Source organism: Tupaia chinensis, unplaced genomic scaffold (genome assembly GCF_000334495.1).
Source record: "Tupaia chinensis unplaced genomic scaffold, TupChi_1.0 Scaffold000129_1, whole genome shotgun sequence".
NCBI lineage: Eukaryota > Metazoa > Chordata > Mammalia > Scandentia > Tupaiidae > Tupaia > Tupaia belangeri.
The window spans coordinates 1045035-1062365 of record NW_006159598.1 but is presented as its reverse complement, the minus strand read 5'-3'; the positions used below and the strand labels follow the sequence as shown (position 1 = coordinate 1062365).

The window sequence follows — 17331 nt, the reverse complement described above, 5'->3', positions numbered from 1 at the left end:
GGAGACCTGGTGTCTGGGTGGTCGGGGTGGGCTTCGAGGCCGGCCAGAGACTCTGCAAGGCGGGACCTCAGAGGGGTCCCCGAGAAAGGCGATGTCGGAGTCCCATGGCAGCTCAGGGCTGCCAGGGAGTCCGGAACCTGGGAGAGGCAGGAATGGGCTGAGGAACGCTGGAACGGTTCCCCCCAAATGTGAGTGATGAAAGTGGAACGTTGGTGCAATCATGAGGCTGAAAGGGGGGGGCCTTTGGGATTTGGATCAAGGTCAGGGGAGTCGAGGCCCCACGGTTAGGTCCTGGCGGGTTTTAAGGAGTGGGAACGAGAGACACACAGGGTCACCCTCTGCCACGCTGCATGGCCTCACCTGGACCGTACCTCTCCAAACCATGAATACACCTCTCGCCCTTAAATCCCCAGGGTTAAGGTATTTTCTTGGTTCGTTTTGTTTGTAAGCCAGAGGACTTGTCAGAGAGAGGGCTGGCCAGGGCCAGGGCCAGGTCACAGGTGTGTGCCCACGCGTGGACCTGAATGGGGAGGGCACTGACAGGGAAGTGAGAGGGAGAGGGAGAGGGAGAAAGCGCCGACAGAGGGGAGGGATCACACCACAGCCCTGTCTCCATTCTCCACTCTGTCAGGATGCTTTTCAAGCCACCAAGGCCAGGACTTGAACCTCACAGTCAGCCCTGTCAAGCGTTTTCTGTTATGAGCAAGAGCAGGCCGGGACCCAGTCGCGTGGGCAGTGTGGATGGGCGGGTTGCGAGCTCTTGGGGGGGAAAGCTCCGGAACAGGCCTGTGTTCTTTCTGGCAACCTGGCCATCTCACTGAGAAGGGGTGGCACTGACGGCGACTCCATCCCGCCTTGCCCTCACACCCCTCCTGGTGGCTCCCGTGGGCCCCTCCCAGCTGGAGGTGTGAGTGTCAGGGCGTGGCGCGCCTGGACCCAGGGCCGGCCGTGAAGCCTCCGTGTGCAGACTTGCCGGGGCCAGGTACAGGTCACCTGTGTGTGCCCGCGTGCGTGGGCCTGGATGGCGGGAGGGCACTGACCAGGGTTCCAGCCTGGAGGCGGGATGACAATGAGATGGGCAGGAACAGGGAGAACTGTGGGCGCTGGGAGAAGAACGGGCAGGCGGGGGTGGGGCTGGAGGTGGGAACGAGGAGAGGGTTGCTTGGGGCGAGGATGGGGCTGTTTGGGGACAGAGGTGAGTTCGAGGCTGGGATGAGGTTGAATTACTGCTGGGTTTGGGAATGGGAATGGAGTTAGATTTGAGGATGGAATGGGGTTAAAGGGGGCCTTGGAACTGAATTTGAGACTGGGCTTAGGGGTAGGACTGCGTCAAGGAATGGGAATTGGGGTCAGTTTGGGGATGGGATTTTGGGGTTGGGTTTGGGAATGAGGATGAAGTTAGATTTGAGGATGTGAATGGGGTTAAATTAGGGGTCAGAGCTGGGGCTGAGATTGGAGTTAGAGATGGGATTGGGCTTGGGAATGAGAGCGAGGTTGTCCAGGGTTGGGGTGGGGAGGGTTCGCGATCGTAACTGGGCCTGAGATCGGATTTGGGAATGGACTCGAGTTCGGGCTTAGAGCTGAGGTCAGGGCTGGGGTCAGGTCAGAGACAGGTGCTGCGGACTTGCTGAAGCCCGTCTGACCGTGTCTGGGCTGACACCCCTGCCCCTCATGTCCTTCGTCTGCCCAGGGGGGCCGGTCCTCGTGAACGTGAACAGGGGTGGCCTGTTCCCTCGCTCGTGAGGGTCTGGGATGGGGGCCTGCACGTTGGAGTCCCCAGGAAAGGAGAGGACGTGCCGCCTGGACACGCGGGTCTCTTCCTCTGCCAGCAGTCTGGGACTGCCGCCCTCACAACAGGGGTCCTCCTCTCGGCCGTCTCCTGCGTCACGGTCAGCGTTTCCTGGGCCTTCTACCTGGGCTGTGGCACCTCGGCTTATCTCTGCTTACAGGCGAGGCGTGCCAGGACCTGGCTGGAGGGGCCTGATGTCGGCCTGCTGTCCCCACCACCAACCCCTAGGCACCCTGCTCCTGGCGATGCAGCCCACCAGGCTGGGGTCCCACCCTGAGCACAGCTGCCCCTGAACTCACTTAGAAGAGGATGTGGGCAGGGCTTCCCCCCAGACCTAGCCTACTCCACTGTGGACCCGTCCTGGGCGTACGCTGCAGCCAGAGACCCTGGGGTCTGAGCTCCTCCGGCCCTTCCTCCCTCAGGACCTGGAGTGAATAGACTCCCAGCTCCTCTTCCTCCAGCCCCGCCCTTCGGTGGAGACCCCAAATGGAAGTGTGAAGAACCCACAGGAAAGCATGACACACTCCTAGCTGTCCCTCTGGCCACATGTCCCCTCCCATTCAATGCACACCCTAGCCTGATTGGTCACTTCTCCCCCTGGGCCCCCAGGCCTCTCTCTCTCTTTCTCACCCCTTCCAGGAAGCCCTCTCTGGTGCCGAGGGCTCCGAGGGTGGGAGCTATGGCCTTGAGACAGGCGAGTTCTAAACCACACCCAAACCACTGATAATCTGACGCCTCCGTGCCCTCCCACCACACTCAGAGCCCCCAGCGGCAAGAGAGAGGATGAGGAAGGGTGTCTTCATCTACGGGGAGGGCGCGCGGAGGAAGCCCACTTCCAGGAACTGCGCGACACCGAAGCAGCACAGCTCGCGCCCCCTCTTGCTAGCTTCTCGCGTGAGCTCTGAGGACCCAGGAGGCCAGGCACGCAGCAGCTCCCTCTCAGAGACCTGAGAGCCTGGATCAGCAGCTCCCTCCTCCTCTGGGCCCAGAAACCCCGTGCCCTCCCCATGGAGCCCTACCGAAACCTGGCCCTGCTTGCTGGCTGCCTGGGCCTGACGAGCTCCCTGGTTGCTCTGAGCACCAACTTCTGGTTTGTGGCTGCCGGGCCCTCATCGTCAGCTCACTCAGGCCTCTGGCCAGCCGGGCCTCAGGACTCAGTGGCAGGGAAGGGGGAGCAGGCCCTGTGGGGGGTGGCAGCGCAGGGGGGCCGGCTCTCAAGAGGCCTGTCTCCTCCGGGTCCAGGCTACATCCACGTGACGCAGAGCTTCTGCATCCTGGCCGCCCTGTGGGACCTGGTGTCCGTGGGCTTCCTGGTCCTGTCCTGCATCCCCTCTTTGTCTGCCCCAGGCCGGGGCCCTCTGGTTTCCACCATTGCGGCCTTTGCTGCAGGTAAGGACTCTGGGCTGGACGCGGGCACTGGGGGCTGGCAAGTTCCTGCGGAGGGACTGAGCCGTCTGTCCTTGTCCTCAGCTCTATCCATGACAGTGGCCATGGCGGTGTACACCACTGAGCGGTGGGGCCAGCCTCCCCACCCCCAGATCCAGACCTTCTTCTCCTGGTCCTTCTACCTGGGCTGGGTCTCCGCTCTCTTCTCACTGTGTGCAGGTGACTACCCGCCCGCCCAGGGAGCTCGGGAGGGCCGGGGCCTGAGGAGGCAGGGCTGGGGCGGGTGCTCAAACGCTCTCGGCCATCGCTCTTGGCCATCTAGGTGTCCTGAGTCTGGGCGCTCACTGCAATGGCCCCCGACCTGGCTACGAAAACCTGTGAGCGGAAAGCAGGAACAGCAGGCTGGATCTGGAGCACCAACCCCGACCTCCAACCTCCGACCTCCGACCTCCCAGGTGGCGTCAGGAGCCGTGGCAACGCCTGCCCCCACCTCTGTTCCTCACCCCCAGTCCTTCCCCTGCCCCTCCTTTGTTTTTTCATTTATCAAACAAAACTGTGCTGAGATCCGGTTTTGCTGAGATTAATTCAGCTGGGACATAAGTCAACCATTCGCCAACTCCATGGGGGTGACGTAAAGCACCCAGGAAGAGTGACAGCCAGTCAGGCCTGTCTGCAAGGTGCTCCTGCCCAGTAGGAGGGCCACTGCTAACACGGATGCCCCACCCCACCCCAGGCCTGTGTCTTTTTTCTAGCGCTTTTCTTTTCTTTCTTTAGTAGGTGTCTGTAGGGTGTGTGCCCCTGCCAGAGACGGGAGGGTAGCAGGGTGGCAGCAGGGTCGGGGGGAGAAATCACCCCCAGGGGGTATGGGAACGCTACAGTTCCCTATCCTCCACTCTCCTCTGGAGATTTTGGGCACACATGCCTGATGCGTCTTTCAAGCCACCGGGCCGGGGCTCTAACCACAGAGTGGGGCCACGTGGGGTCCAGCACCTTAGCGTCCACGGCACCAGATAGCTTAATTCAGCTGGGACGTAAGTCAACCATTCGCCAACTCCATGGGGGTGACGTAAAGCACCCAGGAAGAGTGACAGCCAGTCAGGCCTGTCTGCAAGGTGCTCCTGCCCAGTAGGAGGGCCACTGCTAACACGGATGCCCCACCCCACCCCAGGCCTGTGTCTTTTTTCTAGCGCTTTTCTTTTCTTTCTTTAGTAGGTGTCTGTAGGGTGTGTGCCCCTGCCAGAGACGGGAGGGTAGCAGGGTGGCAGCAGGGTCGGGGGGAGAAATCACCCCCAGGGGGTATGGGAACGCTACAGTTCCCTATCCTCCACTCTCCTCTGGAGATTTTGGGCACACATGCCTGATGCGTCTTTCAAGCCACGGGTCCGGGGCTCTAACCACAGAGTGGGCCACGTGGGGTCCAGCACCTTAGCGTCCACGGCACCAGATAGCCCTCTCTGGTGCCTGCCTCCCTTCCTGTTCCTGCTTCTGCTCTTCCCTGTGCCCTCCTTCAGCTCACTCTGTCCTCTCTCCTCCTCTCTGGGCCATGCTGGGCACGCTGCCTGAAGCCAGATCCGGCCCTGTCCACCACACTCACGGTCAGGAGGAAGGCCACAGTTTCAGGCCAAAGTGATGGGATGACCTTTCTGGGGGAGCACATTTAGGTGCGTCTTCAGGGTCAAGGAGAGAGTGCAGAGGAACCCGAGGACGGAGGCATGGAAACGCCAGGATGGAGGACGTAGGACATGGCTGGGAAGAGGAAGGAGAGGCAGCGGACGCGGGCTCTGGGGCACCTTCTGAGGGTGGTGGCAGTCAGACGATCGTGAGCAGGGGACGGGCAGCGTCAGCTCTGGGTGTCACGAAGACCCTCTGGAGACGTGTGGGGAGGCCAGAAGGGTACGGAGGAGCTTGCAACACCACCGATCGAGAGAATGAGGCCTGACCTGGGGCCTGGCCTGGGATGGAAAGGAGGGAACGAGCCAGATTCCAGGGCAGGAGGGACAGGACTTGGGACCCAAGGCTTTAGGGGGAGAGGGAAAGGAGTGTCCAGAGGTGTGGTTCAACAAACTGGGGGATGGTGGGCCATCCCAAGTCTGGTAGAAGTCACTGACCTCACTTGGGGTCCGAGTGTCAGACCCACCTGGTAAAAAGGTGCAGGATGGAGCCTCATGGCTACACTAGCACTTAGGGCAGGGAGGAGGTGCACAGGCCGGCTGGGGGCCTAAGAAGGCACAGAGGGCTGGGACCAAGAGAGCTTGTAGGATGCCGGGGAAGCTGAGGGAAGTTTCTAGAAGGTCGTGGTCTACCACGTTATAACCCTTGAGGCTGTCTGTTGTGTGTGTCACTGGGGGTGGTTATCCCTTTAAACTGCCACTGGGGAAGGGGGTTCTGGAACTCCCTGCTGCCTCACAGAGCCCCAGCCCCCTCCCCCACCTCCCTGCGCTGTATCCAAGCAGCCCTGGGCAGCTGGGTGTGAGTCCTTAGGTGGGTGTGTGCTGGGGTGAGGGTGGGGGCCCTTGACAGGCTGAAGGGACATTCTAAGGGGAGGGAGGTCCCTGGGAAGACAGGTTTCTAAGCAGCTAAGACAGGGGTGCAGGTCTCAGGAGCCTCAAAGGAGGAGATCTCAAAGACCCCAGCAGGCCAGGGGCTGACAGGGGTGAAGGTCTCAGGGCCTTGAAGGGGGAGGTTTCAAAGACCCCAGCAGGCCTGGGGCTGGAGGGAATGGGGCCTGGGGAGAGGGGTCATGGTGCCCAGGCTGGGTTGTTGGGGGAGATGCCTGGGGCTCAGGGTGATCTGAGGGAGGGGTCTTCAGGTCCCCAGAAGGTCAGAGGTCAGGGCATGGGGGGGGAAGGCCTCCTGGCAGGAGGGTGCGGCCATCCTGCCCTGGCCTTGGCAGCAGCCTCCGGGCATGGGAGTGAAGCGGAGCCTGCAGAGCGCCGGCACGTTGCTCAGCTTCCTGGCCAACATCTTCACGGTTCTCTGCACCGCCACCAACTACTGGACCCGCTACCAAGGGGGCCACAGCGGCCTGTGGCAGGAGTGTAACCACGGCGTCTGCTCCAACATCCCCTGCCAGAGTGAGGCCCCGCCCACCCGGAAGTCACACCACACTGCATCCCCCCTCCCACCCCGCTGTGATGAGGCCACCTAAACCCCTGTCCTACCGCCCCAGTCAGCCCCAGTCACCATGTGACCACGTCCCCATCCAAACGCCAGACTCTGAGTCCGGAGAGCCGGGCCTGTGCCGGTTCCGGTTGGTGGGTGGTGGCCAGGAGAGCTCCTGGTTGTGACACGACCGAGGCTGCCGCGGCAGGGGCGGCGCCCGCGTGGGGCTGATGAAGCCCACTCTCTGCAGCCATGCTAGCGGTGACCGGGGCGTGCATGGTGCTGGCCGCCGGCTTTGGCGTGGTAGGCATGGTGATCGGGCTGCGGATTCTGTGCCACCAGGGCGAGTCGCTGCGGGGCCAGACTACGAGCGCCATCCTCTTCCTCAGCGGTGAGATACAGCAGGCCCCCAAGGCAGAGGGTGGCACTGGGGGAGACGGAGGGGGCCCAGGGAGCAGAGGGCGGGGCTTGAGGAGCGGGGGAGAAGAGGGGAGGGGATGGGCGGCAGGTCTGGAGGAGGGGGCGGGACCCGAGATGACTGACGAGGAGGGGGAAGGGCTACAAGGGGGCAGGGCGGGGCTGGGTGGAGGTGGGCGGAGCTGGGTGGAGGTGGGCGGGCACTGGCGGGACTCGGTCCGACCCCGGCCTGGGTGCAGCCCCACCTGGCGGTGCTCACCTGGCGGTGCTCACCTGGTGGGCGGGCGGGTCCCAGGGCTGCTGCTGCTGATTGCTCTGACAGGCTACACGGCGAAGAATGCCTTGAAGAGCGACGTCTTCTTCTCCTGGTCATATTTTTTGGGGTGGCTGGCCTTACCCTTCTCTGTTCTCTCGGGTAACCTGCACAGCGGGAAGAGGGTGGAGGTCACTTCCCAGAGGACCCTCTCCCCAGAACCCCCTCCTCGGCCGCCCTCTTAAAACCCCCTCAGTACTTTTCAGGGCCTCCCCAACACACCCCACTCCCGACTCCCACAGACCCCGCAGAGACGCCCTTGGAGCCCCAGACCCCCGTCCCCAGGGCCGCCTGGCCACCGGCCCCAGGACCCACCTTCCTCCCCACGACCTCCGCTCCCCTCCCACTAGGCTTCTGCTTTCTGATGGCGGACATGATCATGCAGAGCACCGACGCCATCAGTGGGTTCCCCGTGTGCCTGTGACCTCAGCCTGGCTGGGACAGAATAAAGGAACGACTTTCAGCGCTGCGGCACCGTGTGCCTTTGTGGGGACGCGCACACGGCGGCATGAACGGTCGTGGGGACATGAGCATTTAGAACGGACACGGGTGGCAGACATGGCGTATAGAGGCCCAAGGAGGGCATGGGAGCATAACCCCTGGGGATAGTGGAGACGGGGAACGCGCGGACAGGGAGACACGAACATGAAGTGGTCAGGGGCGTGGATTTGGAGGGGAGGACACGGGGGACTGTAGCCATGAAGAGACGTGAGCGCATGGAGAGGGGGTGGCGGCGACATGGAGGGAAAGTAGACACAGAAGCTGGGGAGGACGCGGATGTGGAGGGGACGCAGAACGCCGGCCTGGAGAGAACCGGAAGGACAGACGCCGAGAACTCAGAGGCGTGGGAACATGGCACGGGGTGGGCGTGGAGGGACACAGGCACGGCGATTCGGAGACGCTGGGAAGAAGGGGCGCTGGCGGGGGAGAGTAGATCCGGGGACACAGGGAGGATTTGAAGGGGACCGAGCAGCACTCTTCCCTCTGCGCGACCTTTTCCCCACTTCCCCGCCAGCCCCCTTCACAAAGACCTTCCCTTCCCCCCCGGGTCCCGCCTCTCCCCCCAGGGTCCATTTCTCATTGGTTCGCATCAACTTGCCACACCTCCCCGCCCTCCAGGCTTCTGATTGGTCTCCTATCGGGGCGGAGAGGCGGGCTTTACGGCAGTTGACTGGCTGGCAACGCAGCGCGCAGGCGCAGAGAGGGGTCCGGGTAAGGGCGTCTGGGCTAAGCGGTGGGTGCGGGCTGACCCCGCAGGTGGTTGCGGCTGGAAGATGGCGGAGCTGCGCGCGCTCGTGGGTGTCAAGAGGGTCATCGACTACGCCGTGAAGGTGACCGGGCCCCCCCTCCCACGTCCCTGCGTCCTGCAGCCGTGTTCTTCCAGGGTCCCGAGCGCACACTGTATGGGGGCCTTCTTGTAGCCGCTGACCTCTGGGGGCCGGTCTTCCCCGGTACAGCAAAGTCACATGTGGGGCAAAGACCAGGGAGTGTGAGGTTCGGACACACGATTACTCTGGAGTTGTGGTCCTATTCGCTTCTCTCCGGCGAGTCTGGACTCGCTCTCTTGGTTACTGTGCAGGGCGAGTTCTGGTTCTTACCCACAGGAGGAATCCTGGCCCTTGTTTCACACCCAGAAACTGAGGCACAGCGTGGGCACCCAGCTGGGACGGGCAGAGCCGAAAGTCCTGTCCAGGTCCTCTGCTTCCTGACTCAGACTGCACTTTGCACACAAGCCGAGCTTCCCCGCTCTGGGCTGCATTGCCTACCCAGCCGACTGGTGCAGTGCCAGCCTGGTTGAGGGGCCTGTCAGGCGTGGGGGTGGAGGGACACCCGAGGCTGTCTTTAACCATCCATGGCCACAGGGTGAGGGAGGAGGCTCTAGCTAGGAAGGGAGAGGAGTGTGTTGGTTGGAGATGAAAGTTCAAGGGGCCAGCCTGGGGGTGCGGGTGAGTAGCTCATGCCCTGTGGGGCAGTCCCTGGAGGCAAGCTGTGTGGGCAAAGGTGAGTCAGTGCCTCAGGCCAGTCCTCAGTGCCTGGAGTACTCTGGGCTGAAGGCGGCAACGCCTCTCCAGACAGAAGCTCTGCCCAGTGTCCCCAGCACTGCCCAGCTCCTGGCCTGGCACCACAGGCTTTGGGGAGTTGACACCAGTGCCACAGGGTTGGTGCAGATACGGCGCCTGCCCACTAGGGGACGGGCATGGAACCGTCAGTGGTCACAACCCTTAGTGGGCAGGTACTGAGCACCAGGCGGTCTTCTGGGTCCCTTACAGAGACGAGCCCACGCAGTCCTTTCAGTGCCCCCTACATTTCTAGTCCCTCTGCAGGTGGGAAAACTGAGGCCAGTGTAGTTTCTCCTACTTGTTAGATCACCCAGGTAGTGAGTGACAGAATCTACCCCACGGTCGCCTAGGTAGTCAGTGACAGTCCGCTCGTGGGTGTCAAGAGGGTCATCGACAGAGACAGTCAGAACCCACCCAGGGTCACCCAGCTAGTCAGTGATAGGACACTGGACACACCCAGGGTCACCCAGCTAGTCAGAGACAGTCAGAACCCACCCAGGGTCACCCAGCTAGTCAGTGATAGGACACACCCAGGGCCACCCAGCTAGTCAGTGACAGTCACAACCCACCCAGGGCCACCTAGGTAGTCAGAGACAGTGAGAACCCACCCAGGGCCACCCAGCTAGTCAGTGACAGTCACAGCCTGCCCCGGCAAGTCCCGCTCTGGACGGCGCTCGGGCACGGAGATGGCTGTTTCCCCAGTCTTTTTTTTTTCTTTGTTCAAGAGTGAGCAAGGGAGAGTCCCAGAACTGGCCCTTGACACCCCAACTGTCCCCAGCCTCAGCCTGCCCTGGGTGGTGGGCATGTGTGTGTTGTCTCCAGACGTGGACCTGGGACCGTCCTGTGCGGGTAGCCTCACAGACCACCCGTTTTTGCTGCCTCCCCCCACCCCTCGAGGTCTGCTGCTCTTCTTGGGCGTCTCTGGACTCTCGCACCCCCGGGCCTCCTCCCTGGGCCCAGCCCTGGTCGTCCTGGCCCGAGATGTCAGGGCTGTGAGTCCGTCCCCACCACGGCAGGCCCCGTCTGGCCCAGCTCTGTCCAGCATCGCCTGCCCAGCACAGCCTGGCTCGTGGCTCCTCGGTGCGTTCCCTGAAAGGACAGTGCTGGCAGGCGTGCGGCCCCCGTCCTCCGAAAGGGCTAGTGTCCCCCACACAGTGCCGAGCCCCCTCCACACCCCTCCTCGCTGACTCATCTGCTGTCGTCCCTTTCAGGACAAATAAGTGCCTCAGACACTGCGGGGCCCTGATCACGGGTGGACCCGGGCCATCCCTCCTCCCTCACACCCCCCGCAGCCTGTCCGTGCCCAGCCCGTCCCTCCTGGCCCCCCGTCTCTCCTCCGACCTCACGCTTGAGCAGTGCAGGGCCTGTCCTCTCTCCTGACCCTCGTCCCGGCCTCCTCCCCGGCTCCCTGTGTCTCCCTTCCAACCCATCCCTTGGGGTCTTCCTGCACCCAGGGTGGACCCCCCAAATCCTGGGGTAGACAGTGTTCATGGTCCAGCTCCCCTCTGTGGCCTGGTTCAGCCACCACATCCCTGCCGGAACCCTCCGGCACCCTCGGTGTGTGCACAGCCCCAACCTCTCTCGTCCCGATAGACCAGTCTCTTCCGCCCTGCCTCCCCTTCTGCCTGGGTGCCCGCTCTCCACCCTCCAGCTCTGCTTCCTGTTCCTTGTCCTGCTAACTCCAACCCACTGAACATATCAAAATGTAGTAATTCTCGCAGGGACCAGCAGTTAGCGTAATGGCTATGTCGCTGGATTCCTATGTAGTCAACCGTGGTTCAAGTCGCATCTTCTGTTAAGCCCCAAAGGCCAGACAACTTGACTCTTTCAAACAAAGCAGTAAGTTATTTGCTAAATTCTTCACGGTTCCATCAATGACCTGATAGATCAATAAATAAAATGTATAAAGTATGCTTAGTTGGTGGTGGCATGAAATATTCAATGAATACAAAGTAATAAACCAAATTGATTAAATAATCCATTAAAAAATTGTTAATGTAAACAATTTGTTTTACAGAACTCTAAGAAATAGTTAAATGAAGGTGATAGAAATATCAAGAAAGAATGAGTTTTCGAATCATTGGAAAATGCTTCTATGATCATATATATGTTTAGGAAAATTAATGTAGAAATTTCTGTGTTGATCTATATCTTAAAAAGATATATTCAGGGACCAGCAGATAGTGTAGTGGCTACGTTGTTGTACTCGCATTTAGTAACTGCAGTTTGAGTCCAGGGCCCAGTGGCTTAAACCTCACACCGGGTGCATGTGCATTACCAAGATCCCGAGAGGAGAATGGAAGAGAAGGGATTGCAGTGTGGCCATCACCCCCTGGGGGGTGATTTCTCGCTTTCTATCTCTCTGTCTCTCTCTGTGTTTCTAGCGAGAACATGCGCCCTATAGCAAAAACCTCTCCAGAAAAAAGAAAAAAAAATGTAGTAATTCTCTGGCATCACCTCCTCCAGGAAGCCCCCTGCCACATCCCTGTGTGTACTCGGGGCTCCTGCAGCCCCTGGGCCTCTTCTGACAGCCCTCCCTGCCCTGGATTGGGATCCTTGCTGGAAGTTCTCTGCCCTCCCCTCCGTGTGCTCAGACTGGCGGCCCTTAGCAGAGGAGCCCTGGATTTGAGCATCACATGCTCCCTCCCTCCCTTCAGGTCTTTTCTCAAACGTCACCTTCTCTGTGAGCCTGCCCTGGTCACGGAGCCCCAGAGTCAGACCCCCGTGCTGTGTTCCCCCCCCCATACACTTAACACTTCATAACCCCAGTGTCACTTACTTATTTTGCCCCCCACTTTTGCAACCGGAGCTCCGGGAAGGGGAGAAGAGTTAGTCTGATGTTCTCTGCTGACCTAGAACACCGGGCTCCCTGGGCCCCCTTCTGGCCGTGTGACCTGGGGGAGCTACTCAGCCTGACTCCTCCTCTGCGCGGCGGGTGGCGATAGTGCCCGCTTACTGGGCTGCAGTGACATTAAGTAATGCTCTCGGAGCAGCGCCTGGCACGAGGCTCCTGTTGCCTGGGGCTTAGCGTGGTCAGGGATGGGGCAGTGGGGACGGAGCCCATCAGTCACTTATCTGGAGCACAGCAAGCACTCTGCTCGGGGTCGTGAGGTGCGCACATGAGAGAGAGAGAGAGTGTGTGTGTGTCGGCGTTAACGGGTATTGGCAACCCAGTAGTTCCAGTCCTGGCCAGGGGCGCTTTTTCCATGAAGTATGAAGCCAACCCTGCAGGGCCTCTGCCGAGCCCCAGGAGATGCTGGGGTAATTCTCTGTTCATTATTTGGGGTCCCTTCCCGCCTATCCCCTCACCTTGTTTTCCTTTCCCTTCCTATTGCCAGAGACAGAGTGGAGGTGGAGACGCACCCTCCCACGGGACGTGGTCACAGGGAAATTCCTTCTGTGTCTCTCTTCCTGTTGGGACTTGGGGCACACACATGTGTCTGCTGTGTTCGTCAAGCCCCTGGAGCTGGGATTTGAACCGTAATTGGTCATGTGGGATTCGGCAACTCCAACCACTGTGCTATGGGGCTGGCCTAGGATTCCTTTTTCTTACAGGGGACCCTCAAAGGATGGAAGCTGCAGGCCCAGAAAATGCATTTCCCTCCCTGGGCCTAACCTGACCAGCCACCCATGCTGGGGACTGGGACTGCCCGGCATTTCCCTGTCCGGCATTTCCCTGTCCGGTTCCTCCCCTCATCCCTCCTGCCCTTCGAATGGCAGGCATAGCCAGTTGTCCCCGGCTGCCAGGACACCCATGTCACCTCCATTTGCCCACGATGAGCTCCTTGCTGAAGGGTTGGACACCATTATGTTAGCCCCTTGTCACCAGGGTCACTCGGGGGCTGCTGCCTCCCCCAGGACCACCCTGTCACTGCCCCAGCAGGGACTGGCCTGGTAGGGCAGACGCGAGGACAGACTGAGCTGTGTCGAGGGTTCAGGAAGAGCCATCAGAACTCACGATATGAAATCCTCCAGGCAGCTGGACAGCGGTGCAGCCGAAATGCAACTGGACCCATATAGGAAGGAAAGTTCCTGGGTTCGTGTCCCGGGACCCCCCTGAGCATGATGGGTGCACGCATGTCCCCGTCGTCCAGGCCAGCTGAGGCAGGGGTGGGTTGTGGCATAGAGACACCGGGCGGGGGGGTGTCACTCTCTCTCAGAAGAAGTGAAAAATGTCAGAAATGAAACAAAACAACCCCTCTTGGATATAAGGCTGGTCTCCCTACTGCCTGGGGACTCTTAGCATCTCCAGGGTTTCTCTGCTCCCAAGACAGGCCTGGAGTTAGAGCCGGGTCCTGCTGCTTCCCTGCCGTGTGACCAAGGGTGAGGTGCTTGGCCTGCTCCGTGCCTCAGTTGTCCCATCTGTAAGATGAGGGTGGCAACGGCAGCGACCCGCCTCCCGGGGCGTCCAGACTGTTAAATGTGTCCTCGGAGCCGCTCCTGAAAGAGTCGTGGCTGTTCTGCTGAAGATCAGCCCGTGGCCCCTCCAGGAGAAAGCCTGGAGCTTCAGGCTGAGTCCCCTACGTCAGTGAAGAACACGCCAGTATTTAAACCCAAAACAAAAGCCAGCCCAGCCATTGTGCCCTGACTTAGGCAATGTCACTACGCGGTGTTCTTCAAGCCTGAAAGGCCTTCCCTGGGAAGATGGGCCAGCTGGCAGGTTTCCAGGGCTGGAAGGTTCTGCTTCCCTCTGGAGTCAGGAGCTTGGGGCGGGAAGCCCAGCCAGAGCCAGACCAAGACGGGGTGTTGAGCCAGGCGGGGCTTCCAGGGCTCACCGGTCACCAGCACAGGGAGGCCTTTTGCTGGTGGGGAGTTGGTCATTGTCTTACGAGGAGAACTATGTCTTGTGTTACTTTATTGTTTTTAAGGAAACAAGGCTTCCGTGTTTTGCGTTTTGTATTTCCCATGTTGTTGAATAAGCGTGTGAATGACTGGGGACCGTGTATAACTTCTTTTTTTCTATGAGAGAGGGAGACAGGCACTGTTAATGGGGCCTCAGCTGTAGCTGAGGGTCCCCGAGGGGGCAAGACCCGGAGCCTCCCAGGGCCACGGGGCAGACGGCCAGCCCCCGGCCTGTGAGGCAGAGGGGCCTTCAGGGCTAGTGTTTCAGACTAGGCCGTGACCGCAGGCGAGCTGCAGAATCCCTGGACAGGGCTGGCATGTGAAGGAGAGAGCCTGCCAGGTGTGGGTCGTGGGCGGCGGCCTGCTGGCGTGCGTGAGCATCCGTCTGGTCCCGTGTTTACGATACGCGTGGGAGTGCTGTAAAATGCACCTTGCACTGCGGTTACAGACATTTAAGAAACACTCTTGGGGGCCAGCAGATAGTGTAGCGGTTACATTGCTGGACTCCCACGTGGCTCACTGTGGTTCGAGTCCCGGACCCAGCGGCTTCAAAATCACACCGGGCATGTGTGTGTGCGCCTCCAAGATTTCAGGAGGATAATGAAAGAAAAGGGACTGGAGCGTGGCCAACCCCCAGGAAGAGCTTTCTCTCTCTGCCTCTCACTGTCTCTGTCTCTTTCCTGATAGTACACACACCTTAAGGCAAAAAAAAAAAAAAAAAAAAAGAAATGCCCCTTCAGGCCCAAGGAGCTGCAGTGGAGGGGACAGTTGTGCCAGATGACCCTGGTGCTCGGTGTCAGCGAGAGTGAGAGAGTGACTCTCAGGTGGCTGTCCCTGAGCTCTGTGACCCTGGACAAGCCCTGCCCTTCCTGGAACACTGGTACCCCCATGGCCGGGGAGAGGGCGGCCCCCAGGCCTGGCCGTCTCTCCTGCGTCCCCTGATGGCCTCTCCCCTCCCGCGGGCAGGTCCGGGTGAAGCCGGACAAGACGGGAGTGGTCACGGACGGTGTGAAGCACTCCATGAACCCCTTCTGTGAGATCGCGGTGGAGGAGGCCGTGCGGCTCAAGGAGAAGAAGCTGGTGAAGGAGGTCATCGCTGTCAGCTGCGGCCCTGTGCAGTGCCAGGTGCCGGGCGGTGCGGGGAGGGCAGTGCGGACCTTGGGGGACGTGGGGGGGACGACACAGGATGCCACTCCCCAACCGGGTCTGAGAGAAGAGGGCCTGGGGCTGGACTGCCCAGGGTGGGGAAGAGGGCCTGGGTCAGGCTCCCCGCCCCACCAGGCCGGAAGTCGGGACAGGCCCCGCCCTCTTGCAGGAGACCATCCGCACCGCCCTGGCCATGGGCGCAGACCGAGGTATCCACGTGGAGGTGACGGCTGCAGAGGCGGATCGCTTGGGCCCCCTGCAGGTGTCCCGGGTCCTGGCCAAGCTGGCGCAGAAGGAGAAGGTGGACCTGGTGCTGCTGGGCAAGCAGGTAGGTGTAGCCCCCAGTGCTGACCAGGAGGGGGCGCTTGTGGGGTGGTGCGGTGAGCCTGTGTGGGGACCACCCGCATGGGTTCAGGAGCTAGGCCTGGGCTTAACAGACTGGAGGTTTATGGAGGGCGCTGGGGGGCCATGGGGGTCCTGAGCAGGGGAGCGTCAGGGTCATCTGGGTGCAGTGACTTGGAGAGTGGACTGGGATGAGGTTCCGGAGTCTGGAAGGTTAGGAGCTGCACAGTGAGCTGGAGCGAGGGCCCCAGAACCCCCTCCGCTCCCCCACCTCGCACACCTTCCAGCTGAGGCAGGAGTGCCCTGGGCTCACTGAATGGCTTCAGCCAGGGGAGTGCAGAGGCGGGTGGAGAGGAGCCACAGGCGGAGAGGGGAAGAGGCAGGGGAGGGCAGAGGCAGACAGAGAGGAGCCACAGGCAGACAGGGGAAGAGGCAGGGATTAGCAACGAGGCTGAGAAAGGGGTCGTGGGTGCAGCGGCAGAGCTGGGCCACTTTCAGCAGAGAGCACAGATCCCCCTGCAGAGGGCAGAGAAGAAGCCGGCCAGCTGGAGAAGACGGAACCGGAGCCGGAGGGCCTGGGGGAGTGGGGGCGCAGGTCTCACGCCAGGTCCCGGGGACCCAGGGCTGGCAGCACGGCCTCTGGAAACCCCTGCATTTGCTGGTGGATCAGACTTGAGGTCCTGCCTGCCTGGGTGGTAGGGACAGTTCCTGCGGCCAGGGCCTGCTGCTGGGAGACGTCACAACTCGTACTGGCTTTAGCCAGAGAGCGAATTCATTAGCTCACTTCAAATGAGCTTCAGGCACGGCTTGATCAGGCACACGTGACCCGCAGGCTCTGCTCCTCTCTCTTGGCCTCGCTGTCCCTCTGCAGGCTCAGGAGATGGGTCACTAGGTTCGTCAGCCTAGTGACCTGGGAAGAGGGCCTTTCCCAAGCCCCAGCAAAGCCCCAGGGCCAACTCCTTACTGGCCCAGCTCGAGTCATGTGCTCATCTCTGAGCCAATCACCAGGGGCAGGGCTAGAGTGTTCTCATTGGTTCAGACCCTGTGGCCCACTCCCCAGGGCCTGCCTCATGGGAGGCTTCTGAGCAGTCATACAGGGAAGGGGGCAAGGGTTTGGTGACTGGGGCTGCCAGGGCACCCCACACACCTGGACAGGTGCCTGCTTATCCCTGGGCCCAAGTAGCGGATTGTTCTAGACCAAGAGTCAGCAAACTCGGACCGTGGCCACCCGATTCTGTGAACAGTTTTACTGGAACGCCGCCACACACACTTATTTACACACTCTTGTGCTGCGAGGGCAGAGTTGACTGAAAAGTCAGCAAGGCCTGAAATATTTGCCATCGCCCCACTAATGCAAGTCGGGGACCCTGTTCTAGCCAGAGGCCCAGCGGCCACGAGAGGCCCCGTCCCTCACCATGCGCTCTCCTGTCCCCCACGCAGGCCATCGATGATGACTGTAACCAGACAGGGCAGATGACAGCCGGACTCCTGGACTGGCCACAGGTGAGGCAGCCCCTCATCCCTCACGTGCTTCCCTGCCGGGGGGCCTCTGCACTCAGCACGCCCTCCTGGGAACCGTACCCTCCGGCCTCGGGGCTCGCTCTCATCCCCCAGGTCTCTGCTCACATACCTCCTCTTGGGAGGGCCTGCCTTGCCCACCTGTATGACGTTCGAGTGCGCCCTCTAGCTTCGGGTTCCTTAACCCGCGTCCCTGGCCTCAAATAGAAATGCAAGCCACGTGGGGAATTATAATCTTGTGGCGTGATGATTAAGGTGCCAGGATCCCACATGGCTGCAGAGTTAAGTCCTGGTCGTGGCGAGAACACAGGGCGTGTGTGTGTGCGTGAACTGGAAGAACACAGGATGTGTGTGTGTGTGTGTACTGGAAGAACATAGTGTGTGTGTGTGTGTGTGTGTGAACTGGAAGAACACAG

The 17331-nt window shown here is 60.8% G+C and overlaps 3 protein-coding genes across 7 annotated transcripts in view; all 3 read left to right on the top strand.

The window, feature by feature from the left end:
• Window positions 1–2452: 2452 nt before the first annotated feature.
• On the top strand, window positions 2453–3739 carry NKG7 (natural killer cell granule protein 7). Its single transcript, XM_027770372.1, has 4 exons — window positions 2453–2953; window positions 3032–3178; window positions 3260–3394; window positions 3498–3739. Exons 1-4 carry the CDS (start codon window positions 2797–2799, stop codon window positions 3554–3556), a joined length of 498 nt encoding a protein of 165 aa, XP_027626173.1. The 5' UTR covers window positions 2453–2796; the 3' UTR covers window positions 3557–3739.
• A 546-nt stretch (window positions 3740–4285) lies between these two features.
• Window positions 4286–7977, top strand: CLDND2 (claudin domain containing 2). Of its 5 annotated transcripts, none has more exons than XM_006144678.3 (4): window positions 4286–5656; window positions 6072–6249; window positions 6528–6668; window positions 6990–7952. In XM_006144678.3, the coding sequence occupies exons 2-4, from the start codon at window positions 6081–6083 to the stop codon at window positions 7190–7192; spliced, it is 513 nt and encodes a 170-aa protein (XP_006144740.1). In that variant the 5' UTR covers window positions 4286–5656; window positions 6072–6080; the 3' UTR covers window positions 7193–7952. The 5 variants fall into 5 exon arrangements, with proteins under 5 accessions (XP_006144740.1, XP_027626157.1, XP_027626159.1 ...); XM_027770356.1 differs by having other exon boundaries at window positions 6069–6249; XM_027770358.1 differs by lacking the exon at window positions 4286–5656 and having other exon boundaries at window positions 5722–6249; window positions 6990–7109; window positions 7358–7958.
• Window positions 7978–8187: 210 nt separating this feature from the next.
• Window positions 8188–17331, top strand: part of ETFB (electron transfer flavoprotein subunit beta) — a 13146-nt gene continuing 4002 nt past the window's right edge. The window contains exons 1-4 of the mRNA XM_006144677.3: window positions 8188–8338; window positions 14876–15034; window positions 15225–15383; window positions 16838–16900. Coding sequence (XP_006144739.1) covers window positions 8282–8338; window positions 14876–15034; window positions 15225–15383; window positions 16838–16900 — 438 coding nt within the window. The 5' untranslated portion in view covers window positions 8188–8281. The remainder of the gene's footprint in view (window positions 8339–14875; window positions 15035–15224; window positions 15384–16837; window positions 16901–17331) is intronic.